The sequence below is a fragment of the Aotus nancymaae genome, unplaced genomic scaffold (assembly GCF_030222135.1).
Source record: "Aotus nancymaae isolate 86718 unplaced genomic scaffold, 86718_ANA_hifiasm-v0.15.2.pri h1tg000011l, whole genome shotgun sequence".
Lineage (NCBI taxonomy): Eukaryota > Metazoa > Chordata > Mammalia > Primates > Aotidae > Aotus > Aotus nancymaae.
In genome coordinates this window covers 71,338,299-71,357,645 of record NW_026988422.1, presented here as the reverse complement: position 1 = coordinate 71,357,645, position 19,347 = coordinate 71,338,299, and the positions used below count along the sequence as shown (strand labels likewise).

The window sequence follows — 19,347 nt, the reverse complement described above, 5'->3', positions numbered from 1 at the left end:
TAATGTATTCACTGAAATAATGGCATATTTTCATTCATCTGTCATCGTAGGGGTGGAGAAGGCCTAGGTTGAGAAGATCTGTTGCAGCCAGAGCTAGGTAACTCAAGGACAATTCCAGGTTGAAATAGGCAGGTGGGAGTGTGGTGGTGTGGGCAGAAGGGGTGAGGGAGACAGGGCAGTGGAGCTAGTAATAAGATTGGAGTACAGGAATTATTCGTGAAAAGTCATGACTGCTATGAGCACAGGTCTGATAAGAGCAGTAAGGGGACAGAGCAGAAGCCAAGTTGGTGCATGTGTAGCGGATAAGTGTAATCAGGTGGATGGCATTGCTATAGCATCTTCATAGTGAAAGGTGATGAACTTTTTAAATACCCAAATTTGACATTTCAAAGCTTGAGTTTTATTTTCTTGTGATCATACATGTGTCTCTCTTGTGTTCTTTTCATTTGAGGGAAGCATTGAAAGTATTAGAGTCTGGTTTCCATTTTCTTTTAAACTAATGAAATAAGACCGGGTAGTATTTTAACTTTTTTACTATTAAGAGTCTGTTGCTGACTCTAATGCATTCTAATTCAACTAACCTGGTTTGAAAGATGAATTCTTACTTTAAGACCCATTCTCAGTGTTTTAAACAGTTCAGACGTCATTTCCTTTTCTCTTAACCTTTAGTTTTCCTGTAGTAAAGTCTCTTAGGATACAAAATCTTTTTACTTTGTGTTTGCCATTTTTTTCCAGTAAGATTTTATTGGGATCTGTGTTCTGTTTGTTGAAATGCCTATTGTCGGCCAGGCATGGTGGCTCATGCCTGTAGTCCCAGCACTTTGGGAGGCCGAGGGGGGTGGATCATCTGAGGTGAGGAGTTTGAGACCAGCCTGGGTAATATCGTGAAACCCCTGTCTCTACTAAAAATACAAAAAAATTAGCTGGGTGTGGTGGCAGACATCTGTAATCCCAGTTACTTGGGAGTCTGAGACAGGAGAATCACTTGAACCTGGGAGGCACGGAGGTTTCAGTGAGCCGAGATCGTTCCATTGCATTCCAGCCTGGGCAAGAAGAACAAGGCTCTGTCTCAAAAAAAAAAAAAAAAAAAAAAATGAAATGCCTATCACAAAGAGTTCAATAATGACGAATGTAGGTGCTCAGACTGGATAACCTTAATAAATATATATTTTATGGGACAACAAGATGACCCCTGGAAAGAATAAGGATTTTTTTTAATAGTAGAAATAAATAAAATACAAAGGAGCAATTTATATAAAGATGACAAGGGTATTGTTTCTGTTTGTTTCTGTTTTCCTTTTTTTTTTGCTATGAATATTTTTAATTTACTTTGGTTTTCATTGGTGTTCTTAGGTTTTCTAAATTGTGTCTGGAAAATCTCATCTAGGATCTAGGATAGTGGATGGAAATGGAAGGGTGGGTCTTTCTAAATTGTGTCTGGAAAATCTCATCTAGGATCTAGGATAGTGGATGGAAATGGAAGGGTGGGTCTTTGGACCTTCATTCAGTTCAACCATAATAAATTCCTTTCCATTTATCTTATAAATAGAGCTTCTATTTAAGCTTTTTCTGGAGGAGAAAATTCCATAACAAAAACAGAATCTGAAAATATGTTAAGTAAAACTTTGCTCAAAAGAATGCTGCTATTCATAATGACTTTGGGATGGAAATTTATTTAGAAATCACAGCATGTATACTTGTAAATTTTGGAATATTATTAAAATACAGTGTATAAAAAAGTAAGTCTTACTGGGATTGTCTAGCACTAGTAGTAGAAAAGGTAATACATCCATAGTGAAAAATGCAAATTTGACTAAGTTGCTCTTCCTCTGCTCTGGAAGAATAAGGAGAACTTCAGGGTGATGAAATTCAGGATTGATCTCCTGCTAGAGGGATAGGGATTCTCAATCCTACTGAATCTTGAGAGTTGGTCTCTGTTTGCTATGAAGGATCTGTTCATGCTGCTTCTAGGCTGTCCTAGGACTCAATTGATCCGGTTTGAAAGATGAACTTAGATTGCCACCTCTAATTCTCACCACGTTTTCTAAAATCCTATGATATATCTGTTTTAAGAAACCGTCTATTGAAAAATATACCATGGATTTAATTGGAGCTTTTATTATTTGCCTCCTGAAAGAGCACATTAATTTGAAATTCCCCTAGTTCAGAGAAATTGGAATGTGAAGAGAGAGCTTGTGAAATTCTTTGTTCTTTCTTAATTTCTTCAATCAGTATTGAGCATCTGCTGCTATGTACTAGAAATTTCTATGTCCTTGGGGATATAATGGTGGGCTTATTTGGATCCATTCATCAAGAAATGTTTATGGTGTGAAATCTGATATTCCTGATCCTGTGTAAAATGATGTATCCTTTTCTCTGCTATTGATTTACATATAGGCAATCCATACATTTTGGTTTGTACCTGCCCTTTGATTTTCTAATACATCCTGTTAGTTTTGGTGTCTTGCTGAATGTGTTTGCCACCTAAGGGTGAGGGCTTCATCTCATACTTCTTTTAGAGTCATCACGGGGCCCAAGCATAGTATTGAGTACTAAAGTAGATGCTGTTTGTGCTTTGCTAATTTCTCATTAGAATTTAGCTTGTTACTTTTAATTTTTGTGGGTGGACAGCCCTACCGGTAAGTTTTATTTCCTCTCCAGTTTAATAATGGCAGAATATTTGAAGATGTTGGAAATTACTTAAAATGATAATATAAAGCATTTTGCCAAATGGTATAATTAATATGTTACCCATTTTATTATTGTGTCTGCATAGGAAACTTCCTGGAAGAATGCATAGCAAAATAATGGTGGTTATTTCGGGGTAGTACTATTTGATTATTTTTATTTCAGTTTCCCACCCCCCATATTTCTATGGTTAAATGTAATTTTAAAGTCAAAGTGAAAATCCTCTAAAACACTTTACCCCTTCTGTTTTTTTTTTTTCATTTTACATTCCTAGTGAAGTAGGTTATTTTAATGATAATGCTTTTATTTTCCATAAGAGGCATGTTTCTATTGAGAGAATATAGTATTGAAATTACATCCATGAGGTCAGGAGTTCAAGACCAGCCTGGCTAACATGGTGAAACCCTGTCTCTATTAAAAAATACAAATATTAGCCAGGCGTGGTGGCGTGTACCTGTAATCCCAGCTACTTAGGAGGCTGAGGCAGGAGAATTGTTTGCACTCAGGAGACAGAGGCTGCAGTGAGCTAAGATGGTCCCACTGTGCTCCAGCCTGGGTGACAGAGTGAGCCTCTCTCTCAGAAAAAAAAAAAGCAATTTTCCAGAATGCTGATTTTTAACAATACTTTATCTATCTTGGTCATAAATTCAACAGCTAAAAATTTATTCGTGTCCTTTCATATGTTCTGTTTATTACTTTAAAAGGTATTAAGAAAAATGCTGAACTATCAAGGTCTCCAGCAAGTGAAAATCATAGCAAGTGATAGTCTCTGGGAGTCCATTTCTGCTTTCATGCTGCTTGATGCCGAACTCTTAAAGGCGATTGATGTTATAGGGTAAGGCATGTTTTACTTGGAAGACTAGCAGTTTCTGGTTGCTTGCTCTGTGTATTGACTATATTTTTCTTGCCTTTTCCCCATTTGATTACATTTTCAGAAGGTAGCGCTCCTGTATTTACTTACCTGAAGCACACATAGCTCATAGTTCATTACTTTCTCTTTTAAATGTATTTTAGGATCTTTCTATGACAAATACGTATTGATAACTTTTAAAAAACATGTTAGTGTTTGGAATAATAAAACAGGGCTTTGTTTTAGATTAAGGGGCAGAGTAATACTTGTATTTAATTTTAGAAATTATAAAGACAGAGTCGTGAAATTAGTTTCTAACTCTCAGATATTCTGTGGCTGGAGGTTCTTGCATGAACGTATTTGTAAATGGTTCATTATGGTCACTGACAATAACTTTTATCATGCTTCCTTAGTAGTATAGTTTTGACCCCTATTCCTTATTTCATTTCTGCCTTTTAGCCCTCTGGGCCTTGACCTCATTGGATTCATTTTTTAAAAAAGCGAATTTATATTTTATCTACCATGACACAGGATATAAGCATTTGAAAAATAGAGTGTGTGTGTGTGTGTGTGTGTGTAGAATTCATTCTTTATCCAGTGTGCCTTACTTTTAAAGAAAGATTTTGAATATACACAAAAATAGGCAGAATAATACAATGAATATCTGTGTTTTTATCACTTAGCTTCCTGAACTATGAACCCATGGACAATTCTTCATCCATGCACCTATCTACTCCTCTTCCCTTCCTCGCTATATTACCTTGAAATGAACTCCAGACATTATATTATTTCTCCCATAAAAATATTACTGTGTATGTATCTCCAAAGATAAGGATTATTTTTTTAGTTACCATAAACAATACCATTATTACACCTAAAATGTAATAGTTTTTTGATATTATTAAATATTCATTATTATTATTTTTAAATTTTATTTGATTGAATCTGGAGCCCTTTAAAATTCATACATTGTGAATTGGTTGATATTTAAATCTGTTCTGATCTTTAGATTCTTGCTCTTTTTCTTTCTTTTAATTTGTTGAAGAAGGGGATTATCTTATAAACTTTCCGTCAGTCTGGATTTTACTGATTTCACCCCTACCAGGTGCCAGGCTGGAGTGCAGTAACGCGATCTCAGCTCACTGCAACCTCCGCCTTTCGGGTTCAACCATTTCTCCTGCTTCAGCCTCCCAAGTAGCTGGGACTATAGGCATGCACCACCACGCCCAGCTAATTTTTGTATTTTTTAGTAGAGATGGGGTTTCACCATGTTGGTCTGGATGGTCTTGATCTCTTGACCTTGTGATCCACCCGCTTCAGCCTCCCAAAGTGCTGGGATTACAGGCGTGAGCCACTGTGCCCAGCCTTCATCTATCCTTTTTTAATGATTTTGAAATTGGTAAAGGTGTGATTAGGCTAGATTTAGGCTTAAGTTTCTTTGCAAGATAAATTACATTTCTTCATTATATTTAAACATTTTATACATTGAGATTAAAATGAAATTTTTTCTGTTATTGTTAAAGCTTTCGTAAATATTTGAAGTCTTGAAGGAAAACAAACGTGTTCATCTTAAATATATTTTCTTCTGAAAAAATATGAAATGAAAGTATGAGTTTTACTGTATCTTCATGAAGGATTTAGATGTGTACTTCATTTTTTTATTGATATAGGCATTTTAATGTAATGAATATTCCTCTGAGTACTGCTTTAGATTTATCTCATAGGGCTGTTTTATCATTAATTTCTATTATTATTACATTGTGACCATTTAATACCAAATGAATTATTTACGTTTTTTTTTGGAAATTTCTCAGGAGCTTATTAAAAAAAAATCTGAAAAAACCTTCACATTTTTCTTGACTATCTCATATTTTGACTTTTAAGATGTATTCTTTATTAGGATATAGAATTGAGTGTATAATATCTACTTTTTTGATTATATTGTTCAGGTATTTTGTATTTTAACTGTTTTGTCCACTTGAACTATTCAGGGATACCAAGTGTGTTTGTTTCCTTGTATTAGTGGAATCTATTTCTCTTTTCAATCTTATGCAGTTTTTGCTGTGTGGAAGTTTCTGCTTTGTTATTTGGTACATAAATACTGATGAATGTTTTATCTTTGTTATGATTTATGACTATTATCATTAGAAAATGCCATTCTTTGTCTTGTTTAAAGCTTCTTGATTTGAATTGTACTTTCTGTGTGACTAAGAGATCCCTGCTTTCTTTTCATTAGTATTTGCCTGATATATTTTTGCCCTTTTATTCTTCACCTTTCAAGGGCATTTTCTTTCAGGTGCATTGCTTGCATATAGCATAGAGTTAGATTTTGCTTTTTTGAAGCTCCTCTGAAAATGTATATTTTAATGAATGAGTTAAACTCATTTTTAGATATAACTGATATTTGTGTTTTCTATGCTACTATACTGTCTTTTGTTATTGAATGATTTATACTATGCATGTAGTAATACAAGCTATCCTGTTATGTAATTTGTTTACTTTGTACTTATATAAGGAGGTGTTTCTTTTGTTATTTGGCAAGGTTTATTTTTGGTTCTATCAGTTATATTTATACTGATTTATACCTTTATACCAGTATTTTCAGCTGGCAATAATTTTGCCTCCCAGGGTACGTTTGGCAATGCTTGGAAATATTTTTAATCGCCACAAATAGATAGGGTGGTGCCACTGGAATCCAATGGATAGAGGCCATGAATGTTTCTAAACATCCTAGTACACAGGATAGTTTTTCCATAACAAAAAATTATCCAGCCCAAAATATTAATGGTGCTGAAGTCAAGGAACTGCTTCATACTAATACTCTTGGTTTCCTCTTTATTTAGTTATTGTCTATGGATTTATTATAAGCAGTACTAAAATCATTTGATAACTTCTTTCTCCCCTTTTTTCCCCTACCATGGAGTTTTAATTGCCAGAATTATCTTAGTTTTAATTTTTGTACTCTTATATGAACTTACATGAACTTAAGCTTCTACTATATTCATTTGACAGCTGCAAGTTACAACTGTGTACTCCCAAATAATCTGCAAACTTAGTTTACATTTCACCTTCTTTTTCTCTTGTCCTATTTCATGTAGCTATATTAGTTGTACTTTAGCCAAGTGTGTAATATTTATATGCTATTTAATTATTATTTCTTTTGATCTAGCTCTATTATTAAACATATCAAATGCTCACCTTCAAGTCTTTTGCCGAAGTTTCTCCCTTGGTTTCTTGGATGTCAGAAGTGTAATTAGCTATTACATGTCTCAGAGAGTGCTAATGGAAACAGTATTTCTTGATGTGTTTAGATATTTATTGATGTTTATCTATGACCTTTATACTTGAAGAACAGTTTGACTGGTTATAATCCTTTTTTAATCCTTGAGTATCATAAACTTTGTTCCATTTGTTATTTACATAAAATGTTGTTATTAAGAATTTCGACTCCAGAGATATTTCCTTTTCCTTATAAGTAACTTGACACAATTCCTGTTATGTCCAAAGAATATTTTTATTTATCTTTAAAGCTTAGTTGTTGTATATACTTCACTATTTCCAGATATATGGTAGGGGCCTCTTTTTTTTTTCTTAACATCTCCTTCTTGAATTAGCGCTCTCAATATCTATGTATAAGTATTATTTCAGTAAGGTTTACTTGAGTTATAAGTTAAATCATTATTCTGCGCCATTCTTTTGGTCTACTTTTTAGAAGCCCCAGTTATACATCTTGGTCTTATTTGCATATGGCTTTATTTTGTATTTCTCTGAATTTTTCTCTTATCTATTTATGTTTTCCAATGTTTACTATTCTATATTCTTTACTGCATTTTCCATAGTGTCTGTTCTGTCTTATGTTCCTTCTAGTTTAGTCTTCATTTCTAAAATGTGTTTTTAAAAATAATTCTTCTATAATTCTTTCATTTTAGTTTCCTATATCTTTAATAATTCATCTTTAAAAATTTTTAATTGTTATAAAAATTTATAATGTGTTACAGCATACATACATACATATATAAAAGTAAAAAAATCATAGGATTATAGCTTCCTGAATTATCACAAAGTGAACATACCTATGTAACCACCATCCAGAAAATTATCAGTGCCTAAGAAGCTTGGTTACTGATACCTCTTCTTGGAAAGATTTTTCCTTGGAAATCTTGCCAATCATTAACCTCTCTTTCTGCCTTAAAAATAACCACTAATCTGACCTCTAACGCCATGGACTAATTTTGCCTGTTTAAAAACTTTATTTAAATGGCATCTTATAGTAACTGTTATGTCAGCCACTATTATATAAATTTGTGAGATTAATGCATGTTGTTATATAGAGAGGTAGTTCATATTTAGTGTTTAGCATCCAATTGTTGGATGCTAAATGGAGCACACCACAACTTATCGGTATATTATTTGTTAATGGTCATTTGGACTGTTTCCAATTTTTGGCTATTAGAATTTTGTTCAGGAGCTGTTTCTTGGCTCACATCTTCATAGGAAGACTATTCCTCCCTGCCCCATTCATGTTGTGCTTGGCCTGTGATATATCTGCAGATTTTTGTTGTACAGTTACAGTACTTTCTAGGGTCTGCTTATGCTGGGCCCCATTCTCCTTACTGACTGAAAGTTGTTCTCCCTCACACAAAGTGTTCCTGCCTTATTCAATTTGGATTCTACTTCAAAGCACTTATTTTCATGTTGAGGGTCTACCATTCCTGATTATTTGCTACCTTCTCCTGAAATTGTTATTGCTTAACCCTGTATTGTTCAATACAGTAGCCACTATCACGTGTGTTTATGAAATACTTGAAATGTGGGCAGTATGAGTTTAGGTGTATTATAAGTATAAAATATACCCTGGCTTTTGAAGATTGAATATAAAAATATTATTTATGATTGTTTTACACTGATTACATGTTAAGTGATAATATTTTGGATATATTGGGTTAAATATATTATTAAAATTATTATCTTGGCCGGTCACGGTGGCTCAGCACTTTGGGAGGCTGAGGTGGACGGATCACGAGGTCAAGAGATGGAGACCATCCTGGCCAACATGGTGAAACCCTATCTCTACTAAGAATACAAAAGTTAGCTGGGCGTGGTGGGGTGTGCCTGTAGTCCCAGCTACTGGGAGGCTGAGGCAGCAGAATCACTTGAATCCGGGAGGCAGAGGTTGCAGTGAGCTGAGATGCCACTGCATTCCAGCCTGGTGACAGAGCAGTACAGAGCAGGACTCAGTCTCAAAGAAAAAAAAATTATTTCTCCATGATTTTCTGCTTTTTAAATTAAATTAATTTTTTTCATTTATGTGTTTTATTGTGGTAAGGACCTTTGCATGTTTTTAATGTGGCTGCTAGACAATTTAAAATTATAATATATGTGTGGTTCACATCATATTTCTAATGGACAAATCTGATTTGAACTGTTACAGTATTGGGTTTGATTTCCTAATGAATTCGCTGTTTTGAGCATTCATCCCTAATTTCAAGCCTGTAAAGATGTTCTTAATTTCCTGAGTTGGTCTTCTATGTTCCCCGTTAGGGTAGGATTTACTCCTTTTGTGTGAGTGCGGGCCAGTCCCCTTTCACTTACACAGTTTCCATATACCATCTGCTGATCCTGGGCCATTTCTGATGCTGTGGGGCTCCTGGGAGTCCCTGTCATCTGGTTTGATGAAAGTATTATCTGTGAGTTTTTCCTTTCCTTTATCTGGTTGGTCTGTTTGGTTTCAGGAAAAGTACTGAGGAGCTTCAGAAACTGGGCTACTGTGATGTTCTGCCTTGGCCAGAAATTCTAATTTTTTAAAGTACAAATATGTTTCTCTGTTAGGATAAACTATAAAGTTGGTTTACTTTCAATGAGATTAATTTTATCTGTCATTGAACTTTGAAAAATAATGCTTTAAATGATAGAGAATTTTTGCCTGATTATGTACATTAAAATTTTTTATTCTTAAAAGAGACTTTACATTTTGTTTCACTAGCAATAAATCTATACATTGAGAAAGACCAAGATTTTAGTATTAGTTCTGCCTTTCTTTGCTCAGATCATGTAATAAATCATTTGGGCCTTGACTGTAGTAATAGTTTCATCATTTTCTGAATGAAGGATATACCGCCTATTCCTATAACTTCAATAAAGTTACTCTTTCATTTTGTCATTATAGAAAATTTGGAAAATGTAGAGAAGTGTAAAGGTAGAATTTACTCATAATCCTAACATCTATTGATTATTGGTAATATGCTAGCATATTACTTTCCAGGGTTTTCTTTAATAGAGAAATATATTTTAACCAAAGACACCAAACATGCATTTGGCAGCTAGACAGCTGGATGACAACTAGGTGAATCTTAAAATTAACATTTGGCTGAGGTACCAAAGCTGAATGTCATGGAAATAGAATGAAGTTGTGGAATAGAAGAATAAATCTAAAATGTAATTTTTTGAATTTATATTATTTAAAAGACTAGTAGCCAGATTTTTTCAGGTTGGTTGTTTTAGTGCCAGAACAATGAATACTTAGTCCTGTTAGATGCTAGATTACTGTTGGTATCTTTGTAGTATAGAACTGTAATATTGAATAGATGCCTGCTTTCACCTGAGTTTAGTGACTCAGTAAAATCTTAGTGGAACCTCATTTTTCTCTAATACTTCCTTTTATGTTCTGTGGTATATATTGTATATTATTTTCTTACTCATGAAATCCTGGGATGCTAAATTGATATTGTGCCTTAATTCATCTTCACTAGGTATAAAGAATTACGAGATAGGGTTTTTTTCCTAAAAGATTCTTGACCTAAAATGGAATTAAATGACTAAAAAGTAAAGCAAGTATTCACAATCATTCTTTTGATGTTATAAATACTGTTACACCAAACTACAAAGGTTAGAATTATGATTTAACTTAATCTCCATTATTCTGCTTGTGTTTTTTTTTGTAAATAATTCTTAATCTAAAAAGTAGATGCTCTTATTTCTAGTTATTTAGCTAGTGTGATTTCTTATTGGCTTGTCAATCTATTTTCTATTTTACATTAAAAATTTATTATTTGTTTTTATTCCTATAATCAGTGTTTTCCACAATCATTGTTATGGGGGTAGTTTACTCTTGCAGTAATGAATATGCATTTATACTTCCACTGACTGACTCCCCTCCCATCAAATGCTAGAATGAAGGAGGCATTCATTTTCTGGGGCAGTTTCTCACTCACTGCCCTATTGATTCAGTGGATAATTTTTTGTTGTAGGGTTGGTCCTGTGCATTGTAGGATGTTTAGCAGCATTTTTGGCCTCTCTTCACTAGATGCCAGTAGCAAATCTCCCCAACCCCAGGTGAAACGGTTGAAAAATGTCTCCAGAGATTGTGAAATATCCCCTCCAGGGACAAAAATCATCTAGGTTGAGAACCACCACTGCTCTGTTATAGTAATTTCTAGTTTTCCCAAGGTAGTTTATTCTTTTTATTCAAGACATAACCATTTGTGGGTTTTGTGTTTTGTTTTTGGCCTGGGAGTAAATGCCAGGCTATCTTTCTGTGTTCTAAGGACAGGAGTAGCGGGGAGAGTACTACTTTTTATAATAGATTCACTAGTCTTATTTTTGGCCTCCTTCTCACTCATTTACTATTGCCCCAAGCTCCTTAGCTTCGCCTGGGAAGTCTGACTCTTATCTTTACTTCATTCTCCTCTTGGAGTGTTCTAGGCTGTGGCCCTCTCCGCTATCTCCATCCTTCAACATGCTTCCATTAATTTTGTGATTTCCAGAAATAGATTGAAATTTCTTATCTATTGATGATTTTCCTTCCTAACCTGTATGCTGTTGTAGGTTTATCCCCTTTTGTTTTCTTTGCTGTCATTTCGTTGGCATGCTGAGACAGAAGGGTGTGAAGCAGATGCTTACATTCATTATCTACCTGGAAGCTACCCAACTGTTTAAAAATAGAAAACCTTGGAGAAGACTTGTATTTTTATACACTCAACAAATGTATATAAGTGCCACGCTGTGACCATTTTCCATTGACTCCCACCTTTTTTTTTTCCCTAGGGCTCATTATCCTGGAACCCATACAGTAAAAGATGCAAAATTGACTGGAAAGAAGCTTTGGTCTTCTGAAGACTTTAGCACTTTAAATAGTGACACGGGTGCAGGCTGCTGGGGTCGCATTTTAAATCAGAATTATATCAATGGCTATATGACTTCGTAAGTTATTAAAAACCTTAGAGTTTATATCATAAAAAATTTAAAAACATATAGAAAAAATGGATTTTCTTATTCTTATAACCTAGATTCAATGATTGTAAACATTTTGCCTTATTAGCGTCTTCTATCTTTATACTTATAGTTCATCTATATAAAATTTTCTGTATTTGAATATAGTCTATCTTAGATAAAGTCAGGTTTATTGAGGTATAATTTATATGTAGCAAAATATATGCAGCTCTCAGATTTTTGACAAGCTACATATATTTTTAAAAATAATTACAAAGTAAATTATATATGTAAGGACACTTTATCTCTAAATATTTTAGCATGTGTCTCCAAAACATAAGGATATTTTCCTACATGATGACAATATCATTTTTTATACATGAGAGTGTTTTTAATACTCAGTTTATATTCAGATTTTTTAAACTGTTCCCCTAAAATGCCATTTGTAGCTTTTTTAAAGAAAAGGAATAGTCAGGCACACACATATTGCATTTAGAAGTTACACCACTCAAGTCTAGAGTAGTTTCCTTATTCTCCATTTTTGATGACAGTGATTTTTTTAAAAGACCAGGTTGGTTGTCTTGTGGACTATCAGCTTCCCAGCCTGTCTTATTGATTCCTCATGGCATTAATGTGTGTAATTGTTTGTTTAAAAAACAGATATTCTTAAGGGAGAACACAACTGTTTTTGTTTCTAAGGGAAGCATCTCTTAAGTGCTTAGAAAAACACTTTAATTGTGAATAGATCCAATTAACTTTCTTAAATAATGATAAATAGAACAAAAGCAAACAAATATATATATTTGTTGTGATATTAATGTGGGTTTCCATATATTGTATTTGTCCTTTTTCTGAAAGAAAAGACATGGAGAGTTCAGTTATAACTTGATTTGGTCTTAAGGGTAAGGCATCTTCGTGGCAGAGAATTTAGAAAACTGAAGATAGGTACAAAGACAGAAGGAAAATCATCTACAGTCTTATATCCAGAGCTAACCATCCTTAACAATTTTAGTGTATGTCCTCCTATTTTATATTGCCATGTGTACATTTTTTAATACAAAAATTGAGACCATACTATAGAATATGTTTAAAAAGGCGCTTTTCACTTGACATGACATTAGGAACTTTTTTTCACATTTAGTTATATTTCTACTTCATCATTTTTAATGCTGTAAGTGCATTTTTAAATATTTTGTTAAATAAAGCACTATTTCTAAATCTTGCCTTAAGAAGCACTCGAGACACTTGTTATAGCTACTCCTTCACAGCTGCCCAGACTTAGTGAATGAATCAGCTTCTACAGGGAAGGCTGGTGGGGTTCTGTCCATCTAGTCAGTGCCCCCAAGTGATTCTGATGCCACACAAGTTGGGAAACACTGATGTGGAAAATATATTATTCCTTATTGAATATTTCCCTCTTTTTAGAATTGGAAGTTGTCTCTATTTTAATTAATAGCTTTGTACAAACTGAAATGATCGATTGTATACAAATATCTTTGTACATACCCATGACTATTAGAATGTATTCTTAGAACTGGAATGGTCAGAGATACATAGATTTTGAAAGGTTTTGTATGTATTTTACAAAATGCCCTCCGTAAAGTTTGTCTTGATTAATACTCTATCACTAGCCAGAAAGGATACCATGCATCTTGCAAACCATGAGCAAAATCACAAGAACTTAAAATATTCACTAGTAGTAAGATGTTTTGAAAATTAGGACCATTATTTCTACTTTGTATTGATAGAATTAGAAGGTTTTGATTTGCTAAGAATGTCAGTCTGTTTTTTTTATGCTGGATGAAGTCTTTTTTTTTTAATTGCATGTTAGGTTTTGAGGTACGTGTAAGAACATGCAAGATTGTTGCATAGGTACACACATGGCAGTGTGATTTGCTGCCTTCCTCCCCATCACCTATATCTGGCATTTCTCCCCATGCTATCTCTCCCCAACTCCCCACCCCCTGCTGTCCCTCCCCTATTTCCCCCCAGTAAGGTCTTGATTAAGAAAAATAAAATTCTGTGGGTAAGCTCTGTGGGTTTTTAATCAGTGAGGAACCCAACAATACCAAGTTCAAGAACTTCCCTTTTGCCCTTGGATTTCCTGAGAACTAGAGAGTCAAACTTTAAGGTTTTAGCACCTGCTCTGGACTGCTAGGGCCTGATCATCTGAGAAAGAATGGGCCACAAAGCAGATCAGCAAGTGGATCCAATTACTACTTGTAGATGAAGTAGAATAATATTTAATAGCAATACTACAGCCCAGACCTTGTTCCATACTCTTCCTATTCATTAGTACATTTTATCCTTAGAACAATCACATGAAAGAGATATAATTATTATCCTCATTTTACAGAGAGGTTAAGTGGTGAAGCCATGGCTTAAACCCAGGCAGTCTGATTAAGAATTTTCAGTTGTAAAACTTTGGAACAGTTCAGAGTCAAGTTCATAAAAATTATGTCATGAAACTGGGGTATTAAGAAGGCTGACTGTTGAAAGGAAAGTAGGTATGCAAAAAGCCTGTATTTGTATTTGACTCAAATTTGTGACGTGTCAGGTACTGGTAGGGTATGATTCGTCTTTTGGCTGTACCATTGTTCAGTAAAAATTTTGCACATAATACATTTGTATTTTTTATCATGTGTTCACCATGAAAAATATTAAAATGTAGCCGACACTGGATTTTTCAAAAAGTGAATGAATTTAGACAACTTCTTATTTTGGGTGATCATTTTATTGTCATTTACGTAGCGGTGTATTACCATGATAAAATCTTTTTTCTCCAGGTTTTTAGACATTTACATTTTTATCACAAGTTGTCTTGGTATTTCTTTTCTTATCAAACAAATCTTTTAGCACAATTGCATGGAATTTAGTGGCTAGTTACTATGAACAGTTGCCTTATGGGAGATGTGGGTTGATGACAGCCCAGGAGCCATGGAGTGGGCACTACGTGGTAGAATCTCCTGTCTGGGTATCAGGTATGGTTCAGTTCCATCTCTTACTCTCTAAATTCTTCTTTAAGAGACAAAGCAGAAAAACACTTAAAGAAGACAATATAAACTGTGTGTCTATGTGGGTTTTAATATGTGTCTCTAAGTAAGATTTGCCAGTGTTTTATGAGAATATTTTGGGTAACTAGACTACTCTCTGGTTATTCTAAGACTAGGCTTTTAGAAAAGTGTAGGAGAGGAGGAGAGAGAGAGGGAAAGGAAGAGCTGTGTAGTGATAGAGACAGAAATAAATAATCATCTAAGGATATAATTACTATGATAATTGCTACTAAAATTATGTATTTATAAAAAGAGTATCTAGAAGTCTTAAAAGTAGCTTTGGAGACACTTTTTTTATATTAATAATATTAATGTAGTTTTGATTAAAATAATATGCTAGCAAAATCAAAGGTAGATGATCAAAAAATACTGTATTTATTGAATCATCAAATGAATAAGTAAATATGAAAGTTATGTAAAGTATGGCTTTATATTGTCCCCTAAATCTACTGGTGTGTGTGGTGAAAAGGTAATTTTCAAAATAGGTAACAATATAGCTCATATAGATTTTTAAAATGAGCACATACTGAAGATTTTATGGTACTTATATGATATGAAGGATCCTGGCAGATGGCAGATGTTAAAAACAGTTCAAATGAAAAGTCAACATAGCACAATGTTTTTGTAGAATAAGAGAACTGGAGATGAATTGTCAATGGAGGCAAATCGGGTTTCTCACAATAGGGAAGAAATCAATTAAATTTCTACCAGACCAGACATAATTTACATAGCTCAGAGACAATGAACAGAGCTATAGATAATACATCCAGTTTTATTGAACCACAAAAGTTTTACTACAGTGTCATTTTTTAGTCACAAGGGAAGTTGACGTTATGCAGGGATGGATGGCTTAGTATCACTTTTTCTTGAAGAGATATAACCATACTAATAGTGACTATAATTTAAACAAAATAACAAAATCTGTTGCTGAATAATACTGAAATTTTTCTACATTTTTTTTTGTAAAAGATTAAACATTGTGACTATTTTGTTTTAAAATCCTAACAATCTTTCTGAAAAGCCAATTTCTTTAAAGGTAAAATGCTTTCAGAAGAAAATCATGAATTTGAAGTGAATTTGTTTTTATTTTAAACTTAAATGTGGTGGTTTTCCCTTTAGTTGTGCTCTCCAAAGCAGATTTGTAATCATATTAATTATGTAATCATGGTATTATTCTAAACTCCTTAAATTGTCCTCCCCAAAACATGAGAAAATTAAGTTAAGACTTGTTTATTAACCCTTTGAATGTTGAAATTGTTGGTCTCACATGATCTAGATGAACTACTGTACTCTTTTAATTTTGTGACTTTTCTAAGGGTTGGGACGTGGTATACTGCTTAGTACATTTTCAGGACCAGCTTAGGAGGTCACCAATAAATATACATGTGGTAGAAATAAATATGTTTGAAACCATGAAAGTTAGTTTTTGAAATTCATTATTAACTTTTTTTAAGCTTTTTTTTTTTTTTTTGGTAGCTATTTTAGGATGGGTTAAATAGGGATGAACCAAGATTGGGAGGGAATAACTATATCGTTCTTAAAAAAAAATACTGATTGTATTCTTGAACTGACAGCTTCATTTATTTTGTCTATCATTCCAGGAATCTTCTTCCAGTTGTACCATTTATTGGATTATTTAAAAATTTAAACATGAAGCTGACAGATATATTTCTCCAAAATAGAAAATAGCTTGTTAGAATCAATCAGACTCAAATTGATATCCAGCTTTTTTTTTTTTCTTTTAAAGAAACATTGTTATTGCCATTTTTATCTTATTTGGGTCTTTCTGTTTTCTATAGCTCATACCACTCAGTTTACTGAACCTGGCTGGTATTACCTGAAGACAGTTGGCCATTTAGAGAAAGGAGGAAGCTACGTAGCTCTAACTGATGGCTTAGGGAACCTCACCATCATCATTGAAACCATGGTAAACTTTTGTTATTGCTATTGGATGAAGTCACTTCTTTACTATTGGAAAAATAACCTAATACAAACTGAACACCTTTTTGTAGATATAAATACATAACCATACAGACAGATGCCAAGATCTTATGATTTCCATTTAAAAAATTTTAGCCATGAGTCAGTAAAGCATAGCAACATAGCTCACTGATTTATACAAAATAGTCATCTCTCATCTTTTCTCCACTTTATTTCTGGCATTTGGGACAAAATTAAGATTACCTGTTTACCAGTATTTGTGGAGAAGACCTTCACACCTTCCCTTGCCCTGATATATAATCTTACAGAGGCCGTGGCTTTTTCCACCTCAGGTTGTTTTGCCCTGATATGTAATCAGGTTGTTTTGCCCTGACATGTAATCTTATGGAGGCTTTTTTTTTTTCAGTCTCAGGTTGTTTTGGGGAGACTTTAAGTCTGTTGAGAGCAAGGAGCTTAAAATTCTAGTGATTGAGGGGCTGGAGTAGGAAGGGAATAGGTCTGACAGGTGGACAGAGGCATGGGAGGAGGTCGGGGCTTGAAAGTGGACATATCAAGGATTCAGGGGAACTCAATGAAAGAATGAAAGTGAGAAAAGGTGGAAGGAGAAGCAGAAGCAAATGGAGAGAAGTCTTAGAGGTACCAGTTTAGGGAGATCTCAAGCTTCCCAAAGAGGTCAATGAAGTTCCAACAAGAAGGAAGTGGACAGAATAGGAAGCGCATATAGTCAGCAGAGCTTTGTGAAGAGGGATTTCTAGCAATTAAGTTCCTATGGGAGAAGCAAGATACAAAACAGAGAACAGAGTGGCCTTAAAGTATCCTACTATCAGGTTTGAACTAGGACAAACAGTAAATATTCCTGGCAGTATTGAGCTTTTTAAACCAAGGGTATCCATTAAGTGACTCACAACCCAAACCAGTAAGTCTTTTATGTCTTACCATGGATGAAGAGGATCCTTGAAAGAGGGTATAAAAAGATGCAGCCCTCCCAGGATCTACACTTGATCACAGCCAAAAAGCTGAGAAGTGATCCTCCAAAGACCTAGAACCACTCCCAAGGATAGTCAAAAGAAAGACCCAGATAATCTCCCTACTCCCAACTCCCTGTCAGAGCTGGCAATAGTTGGTAAGCTAGCTGTAAATGGGGGGCAAGTCACATTTTTGTCTGGCTATATTCTTGGGGCCCCCAACTTGAAGTTGGCTGCCTGCATATACAAAACTGACATCTCACACATCCCCAACAGGTCGGAAGTCAAGCCAGGTTCTCAGTATACAAAATGAGACAAATAGGAAAGCAATAGCTGACCCTGGGAGGGAAGGGATCTGCAGGTAATGAGTACCCAAAACTAAATTTTTACGAGTCACAAACCAAACAAATGTTTCCTTCTGTGAATCTGAATCTGGAGAGGATGGGATGAGAAGAAGTTTTTTTTTTTTTTTTCTTTTTCAATTGCCTTCTCTTGATCGGGTACTTCAGGCAGAGATCTAGAAGAGCAGGCCTTTGTGAGAATTCTTACTTTTCTGCTAGCTTTTTGTCAGTGTCTCAGGATCTCATTTACAGGCTGTTAAAGTAAGTAGGCATCTCATCTTCTTCACCAGAAACTGTCTTCAGAGATAAAGGATATAAGGAGAGCACCTGTTGAATGAGGGTCTTATGACCTGCTTAGAGAAGAAAGGAGAAGGTCAGAGAGTAACCTTCCTACTTCTGCATTTTTCTCAGATTTCTTCACTTTAAAATATTTGGGGGAGGTGTGTCTTGAGCCCTGTCATGGCTGTTATGAATAATGGTATGGATTAGCATACGTGTACAAATTTTTCTGTGGATGTTTTCACTTCACTTGTGTATATATGTAGGAGTGGAATTGCTGGGTCACATGGTAACTCTGTGTTTAAAATTTTGAGGAACCACCAAATTGTTTTCCAAAGTTATTGCACCATTTTACATTGCCACCAGTAGTTTATGAAGCTTACAATTCTCCACATCCTCCCCAACAGTTCTTATTGTCGGTGCTTTTGATTATAGCCATCCTAGTGGATGTGAAATGCCATGTTATTGTAGTTTTATTTGCATTTTCCTAGAGACTAATGATGTGGGGATCTTTTCTTGTGCTTATTGGCCAGTAGTGTATGTTCTTTGGGGAAATGTCTGTTTAAACTCTGCCCATTTTTAAATTGGGATATTTGTGTTTTTATTATTGAGTCTTAAGTGTTTTCTATTCTATATAAAAATTCCTTATCAGAAATATAATTTGCAGATGTTTAACCATTGCATGGGTTGTCTTTCGTTTTCTTAATGGTACTCTTTGAATTAAAGAAAGTTTTAAATTGTGATGAAGTCCATTTTGTTTTTTTGTTTGTTTCTTGTGCTTTTGGTGTCATATCTAAGAAACTGTTGCCTAATTCAAGGTTCTGAAGATTTATGTATTATTTTACGAGTTTTAGAGTTTAAAATCTTAAATTTAGGTTTTTTGGTCCATTTTCTTTCTTAACTGGTATCAGCTGTGGGTCCAACTTGATTGTTTTGCATTTTGATATCCAGTTGTCCCTGAACTATTTTTTTGAAAAGACTGTTCTTTCTTCATTGAATTGTCCTAGCACCGTTGTTGAAAA

At 34.3% G+C, this 19,347-nt stretch overlaps 1 protein-coding gene across 7 annotated transcripts in view; it reads left to right on the top strand.

The window, feature by feature from the left end:
- GALC (galactosylceramidase) overlaps nt 1-19,347 on the top strand; it is a 130,678-nt gene that overhangs the window by 77,162 nt on the left and 34,169 nt on the right. For all 7 annotated transcript variants that reach the window (XM_064375113.1, XM_064375109.1, XM_064375110.1 and 4 more), the window contains 4 exons: nt 3,393-3,523; nt 11,582-11,737; nt 14,603-14,727; nt 16,599-16,726. In XM_064375113.1, the coding sequence (XP_064231183.1) occupies nt 3,393-3,523; nt 11,582-11,737; nt 14,603-14,727; nt 16,599-16,726 (540 nt within the window). The remainder of the gene's footprint in view (nt 1-3,392; nt 3,524-11,581; nt 11,738-14,602; nt 14,728-16,598; nt 16,727-19,347) is intronic.